Source organism: Zeus faber, assembly GCF_960531495.2.
Source record: "Zeus faber genome assembly, chromosome: 13".
NCBI classification, from domain to species: Eukaryota; Metazoa; Chordata; class Actinopteri; order Zeiformes; family Zeidae; genus Zeus; species Zeus faber.
The window spans coordinates 14,533,489-14,555,838 of NC_137198.1; the positions used below are offsets into that span (position 1 = coordinate 14,533,489).

Here is a 22,350-nt window from a genome sequence, read left to right on the forward strand (position 1 = left end):
TTATGAGATTTAACTACCATTCCTTTGTTTGATCATCAACATTACCAACTAAAATCACAAGGTTACTTCAGATCAACAACCTGAGAAAGTTATTCATGGTCTGGTTGTTTCCTAAGAAAAGGAAATTCAGTAGTTTGTCCTGGGGGAACAGGGCCGGAGTATTCTATGGCAATTTTTTTGAAACCCAAGCAGGATGTTGCTCTTCACTGATGAGCAGATGCCACTCCACATTTATTCAAGAATTTATTTCACGTTGAAAAGTGTTGGATCAGAAAATGCATTCCAGGAAAGACAATAACACAGCGTGGGGCGGGACCATGATCCGTTTTGAGACTTTATTCAGGACTTTGGGCAAGGCGTTGAACAATCCCAAGGTTTTTCTTTTCTTTTCACATGAAGTCACAGGGCGATCCAGATTTTCCCGGGCTGTGGCCGGACAAATACCTGCGAGGACCGGCTTCGGAACCAGCATCCTTGATGAGCACCAGTGTTTACCGCCACACACTTTTATTTTAACCCAATTAAATGGAGGGGGAGGAAAAAAGAAGAGGATTCCTCCCGAGTCAGACATACAGGACGGGCTAGCTGGAAGTCCTTCAACAGCCCTTTCGAGTGTCAGAAAGACTGGAAACAGATTACAGACACGTCACGCGTGCAGTCCTTACAGTTTTTTTAAGAGCGCAAACCAGACAACGGTGATAATGATATTTTCAAGCTATCGGAAATGAAATAAAACATGCGCGGAACTAAAATTAAAAAATGAAAATGACGTTTTTATTTGGCATGAGCGTGAACATTCCCAGTCGACACAATCAGCCTCCTTTTTTATTATACAAGTGGGGTCTATAGGGATGGACCACTGAAGTGGGTGTGTGTGTGTGTGTGTGTGTGCGCGCGAGTGCGAGAGACAAACCCAGACAAAGTGAGGAGGCACAATGCAGTACGATCATTGAAAACCCTCGCTTAGGAAGTGATGACAAAATAAAAATAACATCTTTTCGGGTTTGTTTCTTTGCGTCATTCGCTGCCACACACTGGAGTGTTTCATGACACCGGGGGGGAAACTTAAAGAAAGAAAGAACAGAATGGTAGAACACAGGCAGCCCTCTGAATATCAAGTGTTTTCACACATAAAAAAAAGCCCCCCCCCTCTCACATCCCTCCAATATAAATGATAAATGTTTCTGAATAATGTCTTTGAAGATGGGGTTTAGTTATGAATAAATGACTCCAATGGAATGCTACTATCGCCGTTGGAGTGATTCCAAAACAGTGAATTAATCCATTTGGTTAAAAAAAAAAATCAATGTGTTTTTGTTTGGATGAGATCAATGCCAGCTCAGGGAATATTCTAGAGACGAGTTCTTTGGTCTTTTCCAGGAGGAGGGAGAGTCGGTCTGCTGCCAATCAACTGTCACCTCTTCTAAATTTCGGGGGTGTCTAACGTGTCCACTACATCTCATCCCTGATTCATAAGTGGATGGCAGAATGACAAAAAAAAAAAAAGAGAGAAAATACAAGCTATGGTTTGGCCATTTTTCTTTCCATCATTGCACTAGGGCTGTCGTCGTCATGACATTTCTGTTGGCGATTGATTTTTTGTGCAAAAATTCCTGCAACCGTGCAATACAAATCGAGATAAACAATCTTTTATGTGTAGTTATACGCATCGATCTTCGGAAGAAAAGCCATGGATATCGGAAGATAGTTGATACGCCTCAACTCTATTTATTGACACCGGCTCAAAATCCGGATGGAAATATATACTTGGGGATTCTAATGATTTCGCGAAACGATCACGATCAGCTCCAAATAATTGCGATCGGGCGGTTACGTAATAATTGTGACGGCTCTACGTCGCACTACACTGTGCGACGTTCGCACAAGTCCACGACTCGTAACGCATAATTCAAAATGGAGAACCATACTACACGGAGCACTTCACTTGGCTGCATTGATTAAAATCTTACACGGTAAGACAATGACGACGAGGTGGGGTGGGGAGTGAACACACGGGTGATGCTAATGTGAGGAAATGACAGAATGACAAAATGCCCGGGTGGTATCCTTTGGTTAGTTCTTGTTTTAGCTGAAACCACGGAAGAAGAGGATGTCGGGGTCCTGGAGAGGAGAAGATCAGGGCAGAGATGAGGAATGGAGTCACAGGTGAACCGCAGTGTTGGCATGCAGACCGGAAGGGTGGAGCACTCGGGGGGGGGCGCATGCCAAAAATAAAAAGACTTCGGATGGCAAGCAAGGGGGGCCGATGGGAGAGACTTTGGGGTGAGATTTAACTGTGAGATACATCAACGGAGGGTCAGAAGGGTTTCCATGTCAGTACAGCAACCCTGTGAGACCAAGCACGAGGGCATGCCGGGTGAACATGGAAGATCCATAAAAACAAACATATCCATCAATACGTATCGCACTAAGAGACGGTGGCTTGGTCTCGGCATGAGGGAACAATTGCTGTCCCGATAACCAAGTGCAACAAAAAACAACAAAAAAACAAACATCCAAACAGATTTCTCTACGCTTTGTTTTCGTCATCTTCTAAACGCCACAACCAAAATGAACAGACACGGTAATCAAGTCTTTTGTGGACACAAAAGACGGAAAACTCCCACCGGTCACCGTCCACTCTGGATTTATTCAAAACAACAACAAAAGGGTTTATATTTCAGCCGTAAACAAATAGCCAATTTTTTCCCCCCTTCCCACTGATGACCCCCCCCCCCCCCCCCATTCCCGATCCAAAACATCATCACTGACCCGTGGGCCGAAGCTGACATTAATCCTAAATTTTCCAGTCAGCGCGGAGGAACGGCGGGCGCACAATGCGGCGGCGGGGAGGGAGCGCCGCGACCAGAGAAAGGTGCTGACGCTAATGAGTGGATCTGTGGCTCCTTAACGAGGACGCCGCGCCCGCTGCCCCAATTCCGCACGGGGCCGTGTCTCAGGGGTGCAGGATAATGAGCTGGCCCGAGATTCCCAGGGCAGCGGCTTGTGTAACCCATCTCATGTGGAGGGGAGGGAGGGAGTGTGGGTGAGAGAGAGAGAGAGAGGGGGGTGGTTGAGGGGTGGGGCGGGGTAGATGTCACCCTTTCCCGATATGCTTGTTTGTACACTCCAATCATTGAATCGCCGCGGCCAAGTGAGAAAAGCTTGTGTCTCTGTGGCAAACTAACCTCGAGCCACAAGTACACTTACGGATGGAGGAGAGAGAGCAAGAGTGAGAGAGAGAGAGAGAGAGAGAGAGAGAGAGAGAGAGAGAGAGAGAGAGAGCGAGAAGGCTGTGGGTGGGGTGGGGTGATAAGAGCAATGGTAATCTCAACAACAAAAGCAGAGCTAGTAGTGTGTGTGTTTCTGTGCATGCGTGGCCTGGCATGTAATTGCTGAATGTTGTGTTCATTGTGGGATGTTTCCTTTTTCTCATCGTGGGTTAATAATAATAATAATAATAATAATAATAATAATACTGTGGGTGTCGTCGGCTCTGACCCTGATCAACTGAATCTCTTAAGTTTACAATGCGCCGGCCGTGAAGCACTCCATCCGAGCAGAGGAAAAGATTACCATTTCAAATGTATTGTCCTTTATCTGTAGCCCTGAACAGGGAAGAGAGAGAGAGAGAGAGAAAAAAAAGAAAGCTCCTAGAGTACATTAGCCAATACGACGCTCGGTGACCTCAGTGTGGAAACCATCCAGAGAGTAGGCAGCGAGCCTCGCGCCCCCACCCCCAACCCCACGCCCCAACACCACCTCTTACCGCTGCGTCTGCATGGCTGCATTAGTCAGGCTCAAATGGCTTTCCGCCATGAGAAACAGAGCATGACATGCGCTAAACAACGGCGGGGCAGATGACGGCCCGCTCCACTGATGGCGGCGGCTGCGGCAGCTTTTTGATGCGGAGGGGAGCGCGGGGGCAGGGTCTATCATTAGGGGGGCACAGGTGGCCTAATGGGGAAACGGTGCAGCCGGACACGACCGAATCAAAGGGCCCGGACATGTACGTATATGCCGGTTTGGGGGACGGTGGAATGTGTGTGTGGCAATTTAAAATGTGACTAATCTATTTCCTTTCTCACAACAACACAGAGGTCAAATTGGTAACAAGGACACATTGCGATGGCCGCAATCAAAAAGAAAGGTTACCACAGCAACAGAGGGAACAAAACGAAACGGAAAGCGCCTCAGAGTCAGAGCGATGCCTCAATGGCCCCCTTCACCAAATATGATTATTTGACTAACATTCCCTTGACCGCCGGGTTATCGGAATCCAAACGGCCGTGTTGAGAATAGTTAAATAAAGCAGACGGCGATCTGCCTGAGCAGACCGGTCACTGCGCAGAAATGTCTTTGATCACACAATATTTCGTAACAAGAAGTGCCACAGCTTTGGTTTCTAGTAACTGCAACCAGCACAGCAAATAACACTGCCCCCCTCTGGCTGACTCTGTGTGTGTGTGTGTGTGTGTGTGTGTGTGTGTGTGTGTGTGTGTGTGTGTGTGTGTGTGTGTGTGTGTGTGTGTGTGTGTGTGTGTGTGTGTGTGTGTGTGTGTGTGTGTGTGTGTGTGTGTGTGTGTGTGTGTGTCCTAATAATGCGTAGAGATGAGTTTTCAGTTCATTGATCTTGCAACAGGAGCTTGGGCAGGAGAAACTATATTTACAGTAATTATTTCTACAGGAGGAGATTCCCTCCCTTAAAATAAATGTTCATTCAATTTAAATCTGAACCACAGAGTAACGATATCAGCAGATCAAATCCATCCAGCAAAATCAAAAAAAAACAAAAAACATCACCAAATGTTTATTTTCGATATTTTCTTCAATGCGTGCTTAACCTTTGCTCCAGTGCCATGATATCAGACCGAACACGGTGGCATTGTTCGACGCCAACCCCGCGGCCGCCCTCTGTGGCAGCTTGTTTACGCACACTGCTCCGCTCCTCGCAGCGACCACAACAATCCAAATTACACCTGATCTATTAACTGGTCGCCACTGAGCACCGTTTGAACGTTTGACCTTCTTACGCAGCACATGACATTATGGTGACATTTAAAGTAATCCCACCCACGGCTCATAATCCCAGTAACCGGGAGCCGCCGCCGCACGTCCTCGCGGCTCAAGTCCCCGGAACGTGCGTTCGCCACTCACGCCAGCCGGTCCGCGGTCTGTTGGACCGGCTGCAGGTTCCCCGTCTACCAAAACTGACCGAGAGGAACACGGGGCCTCGGCGTCAAATAGTAATTCACGCTGAATACTTTAAAACAAGCGCCTTCTATATTTCTAGATCTATAGCACTGTTCAGTGTGTCACTTTTTGTGTGTGTGTGTGTGTGTGTGTTGGGGTGGAGAATTAGTTAAGTGTGTTATGTGTCTGAATCTCTCTCAAGACTTAAATCTAGAAAGTGAACATTCACGAAGACAAAGGTCCCACAAGTCTGGAGGTTAGTACTTAGATCCACTATCAACACAAACACTGTTTGTTTTGCTATAACCAGCCACAGGTGCTTCCATTTTTTATTCATCTCTGACTTTCATTTTTCATGCCGCGCTTTCATGATACAATTGTTTGTGTACTTTTCTCCCCTAGTTCTAGTAACTACATCAGCGTGTCGATTTTGTCACGGCCTATGTAGATGGATCTCTCTGTCCGCTCCAGTAAAAAATAAATAAATAAATTGACAAAAAGATAAAAAAAAAAATAACCAATCCAATCCCCAAATAAAATAATAATAAATAAAAAAAACAACAACCAAACAAACAGCCCCAACACCGAACAGAGCAAGGCCGATCACAGCGTCATTACCGCCAAGGATTTTCTACCGAAACAAAAAAAAAAAACAAGTGCGCGAAAAGCCTCTGGTGACCCGAGTCCCATCAAAGCGAAACCTTTGTTGGTTCCGTCGACGCGTCACCACCTGAGAAGGTTCCACGTTCAACTTCAGATGAAGGGATAATTCCAACCAAGATAACGTTCCATCTCAAAGAAAAATTATGGGTTTTTTTAATATTTTGCAACTTTGAACTCAATCCGGCATTTCCAGGGGTCCCAAAAATGATATTGATTGCAGTATACCGTCTTTCCAACTAGTAAATGGTGTTTACACCGCGTTCCAAATTATTATGCAAATTGGATTTAAGTGTCATCAACATTTAATATTTTTTTTTCAATTAAACTCATGGATGGTATTGTGTCTCAGGGCTCTTTGGATCACTGAAACCAATCTCAGACACATGTGATAATTAGTTTGCCAGCAGAGCCCCATTAAAGGAAAACTACTTAAGAAGGACGTTCCACATTATTAAGCAGGCCACAGGTTTCAAGCAATATGGGAAAGAAAAAGGATCTCTCTGCTGCCGAAAAGCCTCAAATAGTGCAATGTATGAAAACATTTGATATTTCACGAAAACTTAAGCGTGATCATCGTACTGTGAAGAAATTTGTGGCTCATTCAGAGCACAGACGGGTTTGTGCAGATAAAGGCATAATAAGGAAGGTGTCTGCCAGACAAATTCATGGGATGAAGAGAGCAGCTGCTAAAATGCCATTACAAAGCAGCAAACAGGTATTTGAAGCTGCTGGTGCCTCTGGAGTCCTGCGAACCTCAAGGTGTAGGATCCTATAAACCTACTATTGGGCCAGCCCTAACCAATGCTCACAAGCAGAAAGGGTTGCAGTGGGCCCAGAAATACATGAAGACTCATTTTCAAACAGTCTTGTTTACTGATGAGTGCTGTGTAAACCTGGATGGTGCAGATGGATGGAGTAGTGGATGGTTGGTGGATGGCCACCAGGTCCCAACAAGGCTGCGACGTCAGCAAGGAGGTGGCGGAGTCATGTTTTGGGCCGGAATCATGGGGAGGAGCTGGTAGGCCCCTTGAGGGTCCCTGAAGGTGTGAAAATGACCTCGGCAAAGTATATAGAGTTTGTGACTGACCACTTTCTTCCATGGTAGAAAAAGAAGAACCGTGCCTTCCGTAGCAAAATTATCTTCATGCATGAAAATGCATCATCTCATGCTGCAAAGAATACCTTTGTGTCATTGGCTGCTATGGGCATAAAAGGAGAGAAACTCATGGTGTGGCCCCCATCCTCCCCTGACCTCAACCCTATTGAGAACCTTTGGAGCATCCTCAAGCAAAAGATCTATGAAGGTGGGAGGCAGTTTGCATCAAAAGAGCAGCTCTGGGAGGCTATTCTGACATCCTGCAAAGAAATTCAAGCAGAAACTCTCCAAAAACTCACAAGTTCAATGAATGCAAGAATTGTGAAGGTGATATCAAAGAAGGGTCCTATGCTAAGATGTAACTTGGCCCGTTAAGATGTTTTTGATTGAAATTGCTTTTGATTTCAGTAAATTTAACAAATGACCATTTTCAGTTCTTTACAACGTATCAAATGTTTTGAAACTCTGTTGTGCATAATCATTTGGAACAGTGCATTTTGAGTTTATTTTTGAAAAAAAATCATTGGGAGGTTTGTTCAATAACATTCGAATTATACCCTAACGATTGATGACTTGAAAATTATACTGTCATTTGCATCGACTATTTAGGAAAATCAGAGAAAAATATAATTTGCATAATAATTTGGAACGCGGTGTATGTATTTGCAGAAGATTCGCAAGAGTCGTATTCGCATTTTTTTCCCCCCTTTTCGTCGTTTCTTTTGCACAATATACAAAGCGGATCACAATTGAAGAAGGTAACAACCCATTTATTTAGTGATACATTCTGCAAACTAGAAATTTTATTCAAACTCCAAAGGCTAAAAAATGAAAGAAAGGAGGGAAAGAATGGGGGTTGGGGGGCGATTCAGGAAGAAAGGAGTGAAAAGCATAAATTCACAAGCGAGGAATGCAATTTGTTCAATCAAACACACAAATAATACAATTTAGTTCAGGGAGAAAAAAAAAATAGCTTTTTTAAACATTTTCTTTTTTTTTTTCCTGCCATTTCTTTGGGGGGGGGGGGGGGTTAGACCATAATACAAAATATACAGTTATTAACCATTGTAAAATCACTCACAGAGGCCTCTGAGAAGCGCTTGAATCGACAATGACAATACTTATCTACATCAATCTAAAGCTACTTTTGATCATAAATATAGCAGACATGGATGTGTGTATGTATGCACGTTTGAATGCGTACAAGGTTACCAATTAAACACTTGAATTTGAATTGTAAGTATGACATCATCCGCAAGAGTGAAACAAATTAGCTTTCAAGGTCAAGACTGAACAGGGTGGGGGGGAGAAAAAAAAAAAAAAAAAAAAGGATAATAAAAAACATCAGCATAGAAACCAGCAACGTTTAGAAAGCTGTACCTTGCGGCTGGTAACGATAGATGTTGAGACGGTAAGTACTCTAACATGGCAATCTGTTTTTGATCTATAAGAACATAAAGAAGCCGCATTACTCCTCAAAGCGTTGCACTGAACAAGTACTCGATGGGGTAACATTAGATTGGGTAAGGCAAATCGGTGAGCTTATTAATGAGCTGAAAAAGGTTTCGCAAAGCGAGGCTCGGGTCCCCCCCCCGGGGGGGAGGGGAGCGCGCGAGTCGTCACCGCCGCTAAGGGTCACACAGCAAACGCCGAAAACTGAGGTACATCGATACAGTATATACATGAGGGCGCAAGCCTTAAAAATCTCTGAAACCTTCGCCTGGCACACCTCTGTACACAAATATACAGGACGAGTTCCAGTCGAGCAAAGGTAACCCTGTAAATAGCTTTTTGTTATTTTTTTGACAATAACATTTAGTGGGGAGGGGGAAAAAAAAAACCAAAAACTGATTATACAGAAAGACAATCAGTGCATATGACCATTGCCGTTTAATCACACCCTCACATCGCCATTTGAACATATGTTACAACCCTGAACTTTGATACAATTCTAGATACAAGGTCTTTGAACTAAGTCAGTTAAACGACAAGAGGCGAGCTTCGGGGGTTCGGGGGAGACCACCATCCTGGAGGACAAGAACGATCATTTCGCTTGTTGACAGAACATCGTTTTAAAGTTCCCACACGGGCCCTCATTCAATCTCCGTGCGCCACAATCAAATACTGCACATAAATATTGATTCATCTTGTTCGAATGGAACAGCCTCAAACCTTAAGAGCTCTTTGAGGAGAGCCACACCACCACCTAAGACAGCTTTAGAGCCATGTCAATTTGCGGCGCATGGTCACACAGACAAAACGCCTTCCTATTAAAACACTCGAGGCGTTCCACGGAGAATCTAAACCGGTGAGGGACGAAGCTCAATATCAATCATCTATGTTGTCAACAGGGCAACTTGACGTGAAGTTCACAGACTACTCCTACTACAGCGCTTTTTGAGTTATAATCACTCCCAACCTTTTAATGCGACTCATGCTCTTCAGGTACCGAGATGAAGAAAAGAAGAAAGCTCAACAAACCCGTCGTGATTGCGGGGCCTCGGCCCTGGACCGGCCCCGCAAAGGGCGCCGCTAGTCTAAATTCGGGAGGTGGGCGGGGGTGTCCCGAAATTGAAGAGAAGAAAATGGGGATTCGTAATCAGGCTTGCAAAGTATTGCGTGAAGTGTGGCTAAAATTTTGCAAGTTAATCATTTGTGATGGGAGCTTAGAACTGGCAGCAGTGATGGCGAGTAGTAGTTACCAAACAGGAACAATTAAGGGAAACCAAACACATTCAGCTCCTATATAGATTCACTACTGATTACATTTTTAAATGGGAGTCGTTCATTCAGTCCTAGGCTGCGAAGTCGCCGTTAAGTCAACTGCAGCGAGGACTTGAGAAAGCTTCATTTGTAACTTTATATAAAGCAGACGTATCCAAACGACAGTGCTTCAGAATTTCTTCACACAGAAATGTAGAAAAAAAATAAAAATAAAAAAATAAAATAAACCTGTCTGGGAATTTTAGCACCTAATCTGGAATTTTAGCACCTAATCTGTAATTGTGACTCCATCACACAAGGCGTTTAAGCACGTTTCCACGCCGATGAGTTCTTACGTCATGACTCTGCTCTCTCGACAGGAGCGGCACGGGGGTCTCGTACCGTTTCCACAACACTCGTCTCGTCTTCGGAATAATTCCGTGTAGGGTTACGCCACTCCTTTTATGCAGAAGTGTGAAGGTTTCATCTTTATGAAACAACCTCCACTTGGAGAGCTCAAGACTCAAGACCCAAAATGCTTTTTAGGTCAGAATCGTGGCCTACAAGCTGTGCATCTTTCTAAACCAGAATTTAGAATTAGAAAGAATTGTTTATTCGCACACTGTAGGACTGGCATGCCAAAACCTGGTAAAACAGGTTGGTATTCAGCCACTCTACGATAAAAGGCATTTGACAAACAATTAATTAACACCTTTATGAAAACAAACAACTCTATTTTCGGTATTGCTTGAAAAAATGCAAGTGTTTATGCCTAATCAAGCCATTGCGATAGTTAGAATTGTCAGTTTGATCAAAAATGAATCATAAATTTAGCATATTATGCTGTGTTAAATAAATACAAAGTGTCCAAACCCTGAGTGAGGATCAGAGGGACACCATAATGATGATCAACTCTAATCAGTTCAACATCCAAACACATACCAAAATAGCATCTTAATGGCAAAAAAAAAAACAAAAAAAAAAACAAAAAAAATACTAGCTCAAGCGGCATGATTTATTCCTTGAAAGTTTAAGTCAAAAATATTTACATACATAAATTTCAAGCAATGCAATTTCAGACAGTTACCGGAAGGAAATAAACCTAAAATAATTTTTTTTTTTTCAAGAAATACATGTACTGTGTGTGTGTGTGTGTGTGTTGAATGCAGATTTAGTGAGTGACTATTCACGTTTAAATGTGGGGAAAATTATCTGCGAATCAGATCATACGCGATAGCAGCAAACTGTATTGTGCTCTGGTTTCTGATGCAACGGGATTTAATGCAGATTAAAATGATGTGAATAAAGGTGCTTCATGACCAAGAGACTTGTTAATAAGATTTGTTCTTGGTTTAAACCTAAGAAATAAAGACCGTTTTAATAAAAGTCACCTTGAAGGTGAGAGTGAAAAATTCTTTCTTCAGACAGATTCCTCCATCTGGAGATGCGAGTGCTTAACCTGCGCACATGAGAGATTCGGGGATAATTTAAAAAAATGTAGGACCTTAGTCCCTATCTGTACCAAATACAAAAACTTGTGTCTCACTCACGAGTCTCATGAATGAGAAGCCACTTGGCGTGGGAGTGCAGAAGGACCGACTCACCATATGGCACCCACGTCGGGCATCAGTAACAATGTACACTTAAGAAAAGGATGACGACATGAAATCATGATGACAAGCACAGCCGTGTAAAGCCGCCAGTGTCCTGGCCTGGCTCTAACCTATCACATGCCATTGGTAAATCAAATTACTTGTGTTGGCTGAAATTACATTACAGTTATGATATATATAGCTTTAAGTTGTTCAAATAGCAGGAAAGCATGTAAACTGTGTAGTCCAAAGATCTTGGAACATGGAGTAGTGACAGCATTTTGTTGCCTTGATATGGATGGTTGAAAGCATTGGGAAAGCCTTTCCCTTTAACTCCAGCCTGTGGTGTTTTTCCATCTTAACTACCATAGCAAGGTTAACTAAAAATTGCACCTACAGATCTCACACACACACACACACACACACACACACACACACACACACACACACACACACACACACACACACACACACACACACACACACACACACACACACACACACACACACACACACACACACACACACACCAAGGTGTTAACAAGGGTCTGAATGAGCTTTATCTTTATACAAGGTAAATGGAATTCCTTTTTCCATCATCCAACTAAGAGAGATTAAAAAGATTTTTTTTTTCATGACCAAGAAACACTTTGCCATTATTACATGGAGACATACAGGAAAAAAAAAAAAAAAAAAAAAAAAAACACATACAAAAATAAAAATACAATTTAAAAAAGTACAGGAAAAAAAATGAAAATAATTAGGATTTGAATGGTTTGATATAGAGAGCTTACTGTGCTGTCAACCTAGACAATTTACCCGTTTCTTAAAGGAGCAAAGACTAACTGAAAAATAACGGAGCAAGCAGAAAGACGTAGCGCCTGGAGGACAAACAGTAATATTCACTGAATAGACATTTGTTAGAACTCCAGAAGAGCAGGAAAAAGGCAGATAGTGCATAAAAGGTTCTCTTTTTCATTTCTTTCATTTTTTAACTTAAAATCAAGCTGCATTAAATACAGGCTTTTTGTACAGGACAATTGCACTTCACAAAAACAGAAATATACAAACACACACAAGGAAATGTGAATCAAATTAATTACAGGAGGAAAAACAAAAAACAAAATCATCCTTACGCTGATTATTAAAAAAAAAAAGCAAAAGACAGATAAAACTGGTGGATTCACTTGTTATGGTTTACATTGGGGGTGGAGGGGGTTGAGGGCGGTGTGTGTATGCGTGTGTGCGTGCGTGTGTGTGTGCGTGTGTGCGTGTGTGTGTGAGTGGAGGGGTGTTAGGTTGGATGAACACAGAGGAGGGAGAAAAGACAGTGGGCATCCTGAACTCCAGAGTGGACTGGTGCTGCACAATTCCAGGTTTGTGTGCACGCATCTCTTCCTCCTCCTCTTTCTCCTTCTCATCCAATGAAATTCCCTTCTTAGAAACCAAACGCTCAGAGTGGCGGAGAGGCAGACTGCTGAGCGGAGCTGCTGTGGGTCTTGAGAGGGTGGCGCTTTGTAAACTCTATGCTGTGTTAGTGGTGAGGGGGGGGTAGGGGGGCGCGTTACCACATGTCGTCTGTGGACGCTGAGTCCTTGACAAAAGAGAGGGAGGAAAAACCCTTCAGACTCTGGGTCTACATCCAGACCGATCCATTATCAACAGCAGCATGTTGTTCACTAGCAAATCATACAAGTCGATTATAAGATTATACACCTTATGAGTATTAGCAGGACCTTTTAAACAACATAATACCTTGGTTATGCACTGATCTTCAGCCAAGGCAATTGATCTTTCAGAGCAATATAATATTTGTTCTACAGTTTGAGATCAGGACGTTCGGCATTAATAGACTACAAATCTCAAGAATGAAAAACCATTCTGCATTACGGCCCCCTGCGGATGTTGTTATAGGACAGCAGCAACTTATGAGACATTTATTTTGCAACTATAGTTTTGAATACCATTTGGGCCCTGTGGTGTTCTGGGTTCACAATGCTAAGCTATTAGTTGAGCATTCAGCTTTTTGTATTTGGCCCCCCTACAGTCTGAGTGCAATTGCACTTTTACACCACTGTCATAAAACTCAGTCTGGTGTCCGAAAATAATAAATTTTACCAGACAAATTTGAACCTTATCGGTCATGTTTCAATAATAGTCTGTTACACATGCAAATATAATGTACACCTAGGTTACAGCGTCCCTTGCACGGACCTCGCCGCATGAGCACTCAGTCCACGGCTCCCCGGAGCCTCTCTCTGGGGAACCGTGGACTGAGTACTCGCTTAAGCCATGGGAGGGCATGTGGGGATCAGCCCCCTGCTACCGGTTTGGGTACCAGATGTGCTCGACCTGGCAGATGGGCTCGCACGCACAAGTCAGAGGGAAAAAACAACCCCTGTGATGTAATGAAAGTGAGGTGCGGGTGCACCATTGGTCCACCTCGTGGTATCGAGGAGGTGGAGCGGATGCGTTTTGTAATAATTACTGGACACTTTGAGTGCAAGTTTATAATGAACTGTTTTTTTAAATACATTTTACCAGGCAAAAAAACAGAAATTACCAGAGCCAAATATTAAGGAAGTGACGTAGTGCCGGAAAGTGTAACACACTTTTCCCGTGGTTTCCTACCCAAACACCAAAGCTACAGGCGTATCATCAACAAGTGAGTATATCATCAAAATTATTTTTAAGTTGTTATTTTAAGGTTAAAAAAAGTTATAGTTTTGCTTTAAAGGAATATGTAAAATTATATCTGTTCATACTTTTAACTAATTTTAATAATAACTCTAACCAATTATTTAAAAGTGTCCTTACCCGTTATTTAAAAGTATATACGGCTCTCACAATCCTCAAATTTGTGTTCATAGTCACAAATCATTTTGACTAAAAAGTCCCTTTTTGTCCATTTTTTTCTATCATAGTTAAATATTATATAGTGGAATAATACACATCAACCTATTACAGAAGAGTTATCTATTGACGTTGAACATAAAAATTTGATTGGCTGATGCCAGAATTATTGTCACAGCTCTACTTCTACTTAGTCTTAAGTTTCATTCATTTAATCAGTGAAATTATTCTAATATGGACATTCAAATCAACATAAACACATGAGAAAGTGGGAGAGAAAAACCTCACAATTTAGGATTTATTTTGAGAGGTTTGTTTAGAAGAATAGGTTCAATGATTTAGTAAAAGAATACCTTTGATAATTGGTTGTTGTTTAGAGATAATTAGCATTACCTACTCCAAACATTACATTACAACAACGACAGTCCGCACAGATTAGGTTTAAATAGAAACTAACAAAAGGTTCTAAGACGGTGAGAACTAAGCAATGTAATTGTAAAATGATTTGATGTGTGGCTGACAAGGTGCAGAATGATGAGGAGTGGTATACAAGGATGACGAGTAAAAAATAAAATAAAATAAAAAATAAAAAATGCAGAAAAATAACTGATTGGTAAACACTCTTGAGCGTGTGGGGGGGGGGGGGGGGGGGCGGACGGACGACGACCCCGCAATTCTTTTTTCTTGCTCGCTTAGAGAAGGGATTCTTGAACAGGGCTAATTTTGGCAACCCTGTCTGATAACTATTGATTGGCAATGGAAGTATAAAGCTAGTTGGCTCTTATAATAGATGTTGGGTGGCTTTTAAAGTACATTTTAAAAGTTTATATGGAAAAAAGTAAACTTTTAGTTACTATTAGTATTGGATTTAGACTCATTAAGCCTAGGGATGTGCGCAATTAGTCGACTAGTCAATTAAACGTTGTGACCCTCGCTAGTCATCACCAGAAATAGTAGTAAACTTATTTTATTAATGTACACATTCTTATTACATATTGGCATAATTTGCACTTAAATGTGGTGTACGGAATATTGTTTTCCTGGTGTCGGCGTCTCCTCTTTAGACCCTGTGGCTGCGCCTTCCCCGTCCCCAGCTGCATCCTCGTCCGGGATGCGGCCGCACTCTGCTTGAGTGTGTGCGATATACCAGAAAGATGGTGAACTACGCCTAGGCAGCGGCATTTAAAATGCAATTTGTTATGGAAGAATGTGAATAATGGTTTGAAATGGTTCTTATTATATACGCAATATTTTTTTTATAATATATGCAATATTTTTTAGGACTTTAGACTAGTCGACTAGTCCAAGTTAAAATTTCCTTTGAATGTCAGGGAAATTAGTAGTTAGAAAGATCCCTAATCAGGCCCGAATAAAACTATTAAAATAACAGGATGTTATGGTATGCTCTGTACTAGGCAGGTCAGGGGTAGGAAATACTGCTGGTGCACAGGAAGTGATGCAGTTTAAAGACGACAAATATCAAGAAGAGTTGCTATAGTAAAAGATAGGGGCAATATTGACTAAATTAAATCTCACAATATTTTTGAAACATTGATAATTTGCCTATATTTTGGTGGTGATTGATGCTTTCATGTGATATTTACAATCATTAGAAAATGTGGATATTCTGACAAAGCAGGTAGAGGCATCGACTAGAACAGCTCCAACAGTCTAGGAAATTCAGAAGGTTGCATTACTTAACTGTACTGCAGCCTTATTATTTAACTATATCACAATATTAGGATAACCAACACATCACACGATATCTAATCTATCACAAATGGATATTCTCCAAGCCCTTGTAGCAGACACTAGAAATCCTGTTGAAAAATGGACATTTTCAGAACTAAACCACCTACTAATATCTTCATAACTAGTATTAGTATCAGGAAGTATTAATCATGTAGAAATAGTATTTCCTATGGGAAACAACACTTGCGCAAGTTGAATAACTCCGAAAATAGCATCTGTGCTTCAGCCTCAGCAGAGTAGCTTCTGTCATTTCTATCTCACCTTAGAAACAGGTACAAAATTTTGCCTTTTTAAAGGATTATCAATCCTTGGTCAGCGATATCATCTATAAAAATGTTATCATTGCAAAAACTGGCAAGTTAAAGCTTATTTTTTGCAATTTGCGACATTTTAAAGGACTCTGAGAAATTAAGCTTTGATTCCGGACCAACACAATATGGTGGCTTTTAAATCATCTAATGTCTGCAAACTTTTATCTACGATGCCCATTTGTTTAAATGATGAACATGAACAAAAAAAATCCTCAAATATCCACAGAGCAGTTTCCTCTACTCTAACAACATCAATGTGATTTTGAAACATCCGTTACACAGAACACACTACCTACTAATGTACTACCATGGCTGACAGCGGCAAAGTCTGTGACTTATCGATTTATCTATGCTTGAGAAAAAAAAAAAGCATTGGATAGCCACACTAAACCACAATTCTATCACAGTGATCCAAACGATATGCCGGATTTTAGTTTCTACGATTTATAAAATAGTCCTCTCCAGAAACAGAGAATTACAGAGTGATTTTTTAATTTATCACAAACTTCTTTCCTGAAATGTATAACAATTTTTCTATGATTTCATCTGTTAATGAAACATTTTTTTTGCATGATGCCATGGCATTTTTCTCTCTTTATTTTAGAAGGATGAGTCTCACTAAAAGTTGGAGAAGCTTTTGTGTGACTTGCTCAATTTACTCTTTTATTTTGGACGCAACTGTTTAACTTACTACAGCTTGCAAGACTGACCAACTGTGGTAAAGCGTTCTTTGAAAAAGAACTGCGATTACTGAATTGTCTTAGTAACTGTTTATAAGACGGCCAATGCTTTTTGGTTCACATAGCAGGACTTTGATGCAATCAACAGCGCTGCAAAAGTGTTGCAGCTCTTTTCTTTTGCTCTGTTTTGCTACCAGTGCAACAAAGTTGCATTTTGTGTGGACCAAATAACAATCAGGGATCTTAGTATAATGCACATGAACAACCTGTCATTTTATGGTAACTAAAGAGAACTTTGGCTAAATATATAGGTTTTTAGCATTCATTCTGACATATCCCTGTGGGCAGGTGGTCTGCACCATAAGTGGTTATGGTGAGGAAACATTGTTTTGTTGGACCAGACATTGGCAGCATTTACATTGAGTTTGTACTTGTCAAGGTCATAGCAATTTAAAAAGTAGAGATATTTTGGGCATATTTTTATATAAATTGTTTGACTGTCGGGCTTGCATCAATATCAAAACAAAATATTGATATAAAAAAAATCATATTCCAGCAGAGATCTGACTGATCACTCACCACATTTTCATAAAATCATGCATGACAGTTGTTTAAATTTTGCTAGTAGCACATCACACTGCATGCAATCAAACTGAAAATACCTTCAGAGAGGACTTTATTTGTGTAGACAAACTGGTATACTTACTGTGTCATCACTTCGGTAGGGGTTAAGTTTGTTGTACACTGCTTCAATAACACTTCGTCTGACACAAAAAAAAACACCTGTTAGCTTCCATGAAAATAAAATATAGATTAGATCAAAATGCTCAGTAAACACGTCAGAAGCTAGACCTTAATGCTTGACATGCTCATGAATCACAAAGGTCACTCACTTGCTTGCCAGCTCTCCTCCCGGAGGGAGGTTTGGGATACTCTCAGATGCTAACGTCCGCATCACATGGACTAAATCCGGGACCCCTTCATCTCCCTGCTTCTTGATTATCTCTGTTGGGGGAAAAAAAAAAAAAAAAAGTATTTTCTTAGCATCATAAAGTTCTCCCGTGCAACATGCCATGAAATACCTTTTACACTGACCAATTGCCTAACAAGGCAAATTTTTTTTTTTTTTTACTGACCATTTTACTGTCAGATGGCATTTCAATTATATTAAAAGGTAAATTTTCCCATTGCATTTGGTGAAAAGTGAACTGGTGTCCCCTTTGCAAGGATACACTGATACTTCTTTCAGGTCTGAAAATGTGCTCATGTAAGCTACCCGTAACCTAAACCAAAAATAAACAACCATAATATAAACAAACATACACATACAGGAGAAACCCCTATAAAGAGTGAGTTCAAGGTTACATTTGACCAACTCTTATGGTACACCGCCAGCGATGACCTGCGCTGCAAAGCGACAGGCTGCAATGCATTTCAAATGGAGCTTGGTTTCTATCCAGTTGCAGGGGCGGAGCAACGACCGACAACGAGCTGACAGCTTCACAGTGACAAATAAAGTTGAGCAGATTTATTTTATGTTTAATTTAAAATGTATGCATATGAGCAGCGCAGAGCGATAAATAGCCAATAGAAGGGAAGATACGCTCTCAATGGAGTTGATCCTTGAAAACTTGATGAACGGACCACTGTGTATTGTTTATGATTATGCAATTACTTGAATGAAAAATAATGAAACGTTAAAAAACATAATAATGAAAAACATCCCTTTATCTATTGATCAATAAGGAACACGTCAATTTATGTTTCTCCAACAAGGAAAATTCTTTATTTTAAAGTGCGAATTGCAAGATTATTTAGATAATTTTTCAAGAGGTAATTTATTTTGAAGTAAAAGGCTACACCATTTCAATAATAAAAAAAAGAAAAAGTAGACACAACACCGTCTATCTATATAATGTATATTAATTATGTAAAGGCACAGAGGTTTGATTGTTTGGCACGCCTGTAACAGCCAGTCGATTTTGAGCAACCCCCAGGGGCAACCCCCAGGGGCACAGAAGCCCCGTTGGCGACGAGACCAGAGCTGCTCGGCTTCACGCTGGAGCCCCGTAGCCAACGGTGTGACGCTAGCATTATGGTGTTTGTCCACTACATGGTACGGCTCAACTACACTCTACTTACTTTTCGGTACCGGGTAATTTGTTTTCCATTTCAGATAGTACCCCTAGAGACGCCGCATGACACTGCGGTGACAGCATCTTCAACACGACACACACAGGAACAATGGAGGATACCGAAGGGATGGTGTTCTGTATTTTTATTTTGTTTTGGTGGGTTTCTATTTAATTGATTAGTCCAGTTAATAAAAAAAAATAAAAAAATAGGCCGCTATAGTAGCTTGGCTATTTACAAATGGTGGGTTAGTGCAGGATGTCCCGTGTCGCGCAATGATGCCGTAGTGACGATTTTCTGTGACCAATCAGTAGTCTGCAGTGTTCTCACATAACGCCTCAGATCACTTAGACCCTCGACAGAGGTGATACCAAAAAAATAACAGGTACTATCAACGAGTTGAGCCAGTACGCTGTGGTGAAAAGGTGCCATCAGTGACAATTTACAATTCTATATATGGACCTTAGTAACGGTTCCAAAAATACTCTGTATCCAACAATGACAATTCAGTGTGCACTAGTTCTAAGAAAATAGTATATCTGTATCCCAGCCACACTCATTGTACTTGAACGAGCAAACAGGATGATGAAACAAGTTTCTGAGCGATGTAGTGTTACCTTCTACTCTGTTCTCCAGGTATTCATCCAGCTCTGCCTCCCTCTTCACAGCATCTGCAGTAACCTTCGGCGCTCCCGGAAAACAGATCAACACAACACTCATATTGTCCCGACTTCCCTGGTGAAAAGAAATTGTTCAGAGAACGAGTAAATCAATCTTGAAGCAGAGAAAAAAAACCTTTTCTAAGACAGCGGATTAGGCTGTTACTAATGCCACATTTGTTATTACTGCTCTTTTTTGGGGGGGTATACAATACCTTGTACAAGCAGGTGTCAACAATTTCGTTGCAGACTCTTTCAAGATCGTCTGTCACCTCTAGCCTGGATCTGACAAACTCACAGAGTTCCTCATTGGCCATGACATCCCAGATGCCATCACAAGCTAGCACAATGAACTCGTCTTCCCCCTCGCATCTCTCTATCGCGTACACCTCCGGTTCGGGTGAGACGAGCTGCTCTGTTGGGCCCTTTCCGTGCACACACTTGTAGTCGAAGTCTCCAAGAGCCCGTGAAACAGCTAAAGACCCATTCACTCGCTGGATCATGACTGATCCACCGGCGTTCTGGATCCTCTCCTTCTCCAATGGGTTGCTGGGCTTGTGATCCTGTGTGAAGAAGTGCACGGCGCCACCACGACTGAGGAGTCCCCGCGAGTCTCCACAGTTGATAAAGTAGACGTGGCCTGGAGAGATCATCACTCCTACTGCAGTGGAGCCACTGCGGTCCACACCGTGCTTCTTCTCGGCGATGGTCCTCATGTGCTCATCGATCTGCAGGAAGCCTGTGCGGATGCCATTCTTCACACTGTCCACAGACGGTTCTTCCTGAAGGGCACTCTGGAAGTCTGGGTTGCTGGTAATGTGCTCCAGCAGGTGCTCACAGCAGTACTTGGCAACTTGGGAGCCGGCGTGCCCGTCATAAACAGCAAAGAAAGACCAGAGGTCTAACCCATGGGACAGACCGATTACAGCTGTGTGTGCGTCCTCCATCTCAACCCGCCAGCCCTGCATACTGCTGAGGCCATAGCTCAGGTTGTTACCCTCACCGTGGGCGTTGTGCTTTTCCATCTTTGGTTTGTCCAAAAATGCCCCCATTGTATTCCTCTTTTTAACCTACAGACAAATTAAAGAGGAGATCTGTTTAAGGAAACAGGAGAAATGTGCTATTGTGCAGTTGCAGCAACAAAAAAAAAAAAATACAGTGGGATCATAAAGATCACAGTCAAGATTATGCAGTGGAAAATGATTCAAATGATTGTTTTGCTAAAATTATTTTAAATTATGGGACTGAATAATTCATACGCTTGCACATATTAAATAAAGCACGCCGTCAACCTTTTATGGTAAAAAGATTAGCATCTTGGAGCGGAGTTCAGGCACCCAAGTCTATAAATAGTAGACCTGGGTACAAATTTGGCAACACCGACTAGCTAGCACGGATCCAACTTGGATGGCAATCCACTACTGAGTGACCGCTTAATCTTTTAATATATATTTTTTTAATTAATTAAGAGATTTGGTATTTATTTATGGATAAATACAGCAGCTGGGTGGCATGCAGGACGTCAGAGGGGGTGCTAACGTAGGCAGTCACTCATGCTACTAATCCACATCGATAAGGTTTCGATGAGTCCGAATAACTGGTCCCTGGTAATACAGCGTAAAACGCTGCGGGGTCTTGACCCCTGTCCCTCCAAGCTGCAAGAGGCCTTTAAGAGGCCCGTTTCTTCCTTCATTTGGGAGCCCGCGGCCTGCTGCTAATGCTACATGCTAAGGACAGCTACCCCAGAGTGGCTAGCAACACTTTGACCGTCACGTGAAGAGTAAACACCCCGACTGTGACTTACCAAATATCCGAACGATTGGTTGGCAGCGACCGAAACCGCGACGGCGACGAGGACCGACTTCGCGGCTACGGCAACGGAGACGCTGGGTTCGCTTAAAGGGAGCTAGCCAGTGAGCTAGCCAGCTAGCTAGCAAACGTCCCCTCGGATTCAGTGCATATAACGTGTGAAAGTGCGGAGCTCCCTGTTCCGCGCGAGCCAGGGATGCATTACTTTATCTCGCTTGGCGATGTGGTTCCGAGGTCTAATTCGATTATTAATGAAAATATTTTTTTGGGGGAAGGGGGGGGGGGTGGGGGGCCGGAGCTGTTGTCGCGAAATGGAGAGAGAAGCCGAACCGCGAGCCCCAGCCCTGCCACTGGACAGCTTGACAGCTCGCTAAGCTAGCCCAACGGAGCGGAGGACCCGGATGTTGCGGGCTGCGTACTTGAAAACATGACATCATCCTCCTGGAGCCCGCAGCCGCGGTGCACTATGGGAGTTAATGGACCAGCTGCAAATAACCCCCCCCCCCCCCCCCCCCCCCCCCCAAAAAAACCCCAAAAACAAACATATTTATATATTTTAGGGACTCCTAATTTAAAATGCATACCATCAATTCTTAATTCTAAGTTGAAAACAAATAGATTTATTAAAAAAAAAAAAATGAATGTAATGTATGTTGATCCACTGATAATCTTTTCAGTGTCAAATAGTTAAAGGCAATGACACCATATTTGTGTTGAGGGGATAAACACATCGATGTATTTATTTATTTTTATGATCTTTATCTCTATCGTCTTTATTATCGTAACTCCGGAGTGACGTCATCGACGACGTCACCACGGCGTTCTTTCGCCTGTATCCTACGCGTTATTATTTTAGACAAAGGAAACTGTTTCGTTATTTTATGTATTCGCACGCTGAGCCGATGT

The 22,350-nt window shown here is 42.1% G+C and overlaps 1 protein-coding gene across 2 annotated transcripts; it reads right to left on the reverse strand.

The window, feature by feature from the left end:
• Positions 1-321: 321 nt before the first annotated feature.
• ppm1aa (protein phosphatase, Mg2+/Mn2+ dependent, 1Aa) lies at positions 322-21,721 on the reverse strand. 2 transcript variants are annotated; one of them, XM_080013077.1, is made up of 6 exons: positions 21,440-21,721; positions 19,851-20,705; positions 19,594-19,711; positions 17,737-17,848; positions 17,550-17,607; positions 322-2,121 (listed from the first exon to the last, which is right to left on the reverse strand). In XM_080013077.1, the coding sequence occupies exons 2-6, from the start codon at positions 20,685-20,687 to the stop codon at positions 2,086-2,088; spliced, it is 1,161 nt and encodes a 386-aa protein (XP_079869203.1). In that variant the 5' UTR covers positions 20,688-20,705; positions 21,440-21,721; the 3' UTR covers positions 322-2,085. The 2 variants fall into 2 exon arrangements, with proteins under 2 accessions (XP_079869203.1, XP_079869204.1); XM_080013078.1 differs by lacking the exon at positions 322-2,121 and adding an exon at positions 10,686-12,841.
• Positions 21,722-22,350: the final 629 nt, after the last annotated feature.

Excerpts from the sequence above, each read along its gene's own strand:
- ppm1aa (XM_080013077.1), bottom strand. The coding sequence starts at position 20,687 with ATGGGGGCATTTTTGGACAAACCAAAGATGGAAAAGCACAACGCCCAC. Across the intron at positions 17,608-17,736 it reads GGAGGAGAGCTGGCAAGCAA|ACGAAGTGTTATTGAAGCAG; the intron begins GTGAGTGACCTT and ends TTTTTGTGTCAG. Across the intron at positions 2,122-17,549 it reads CCTACCGAAGTGATGACACA|GACCCCGACATCCTCTTCTT; the intron begins GTAAGTATACCA and ends TCTCCTCTCCAG.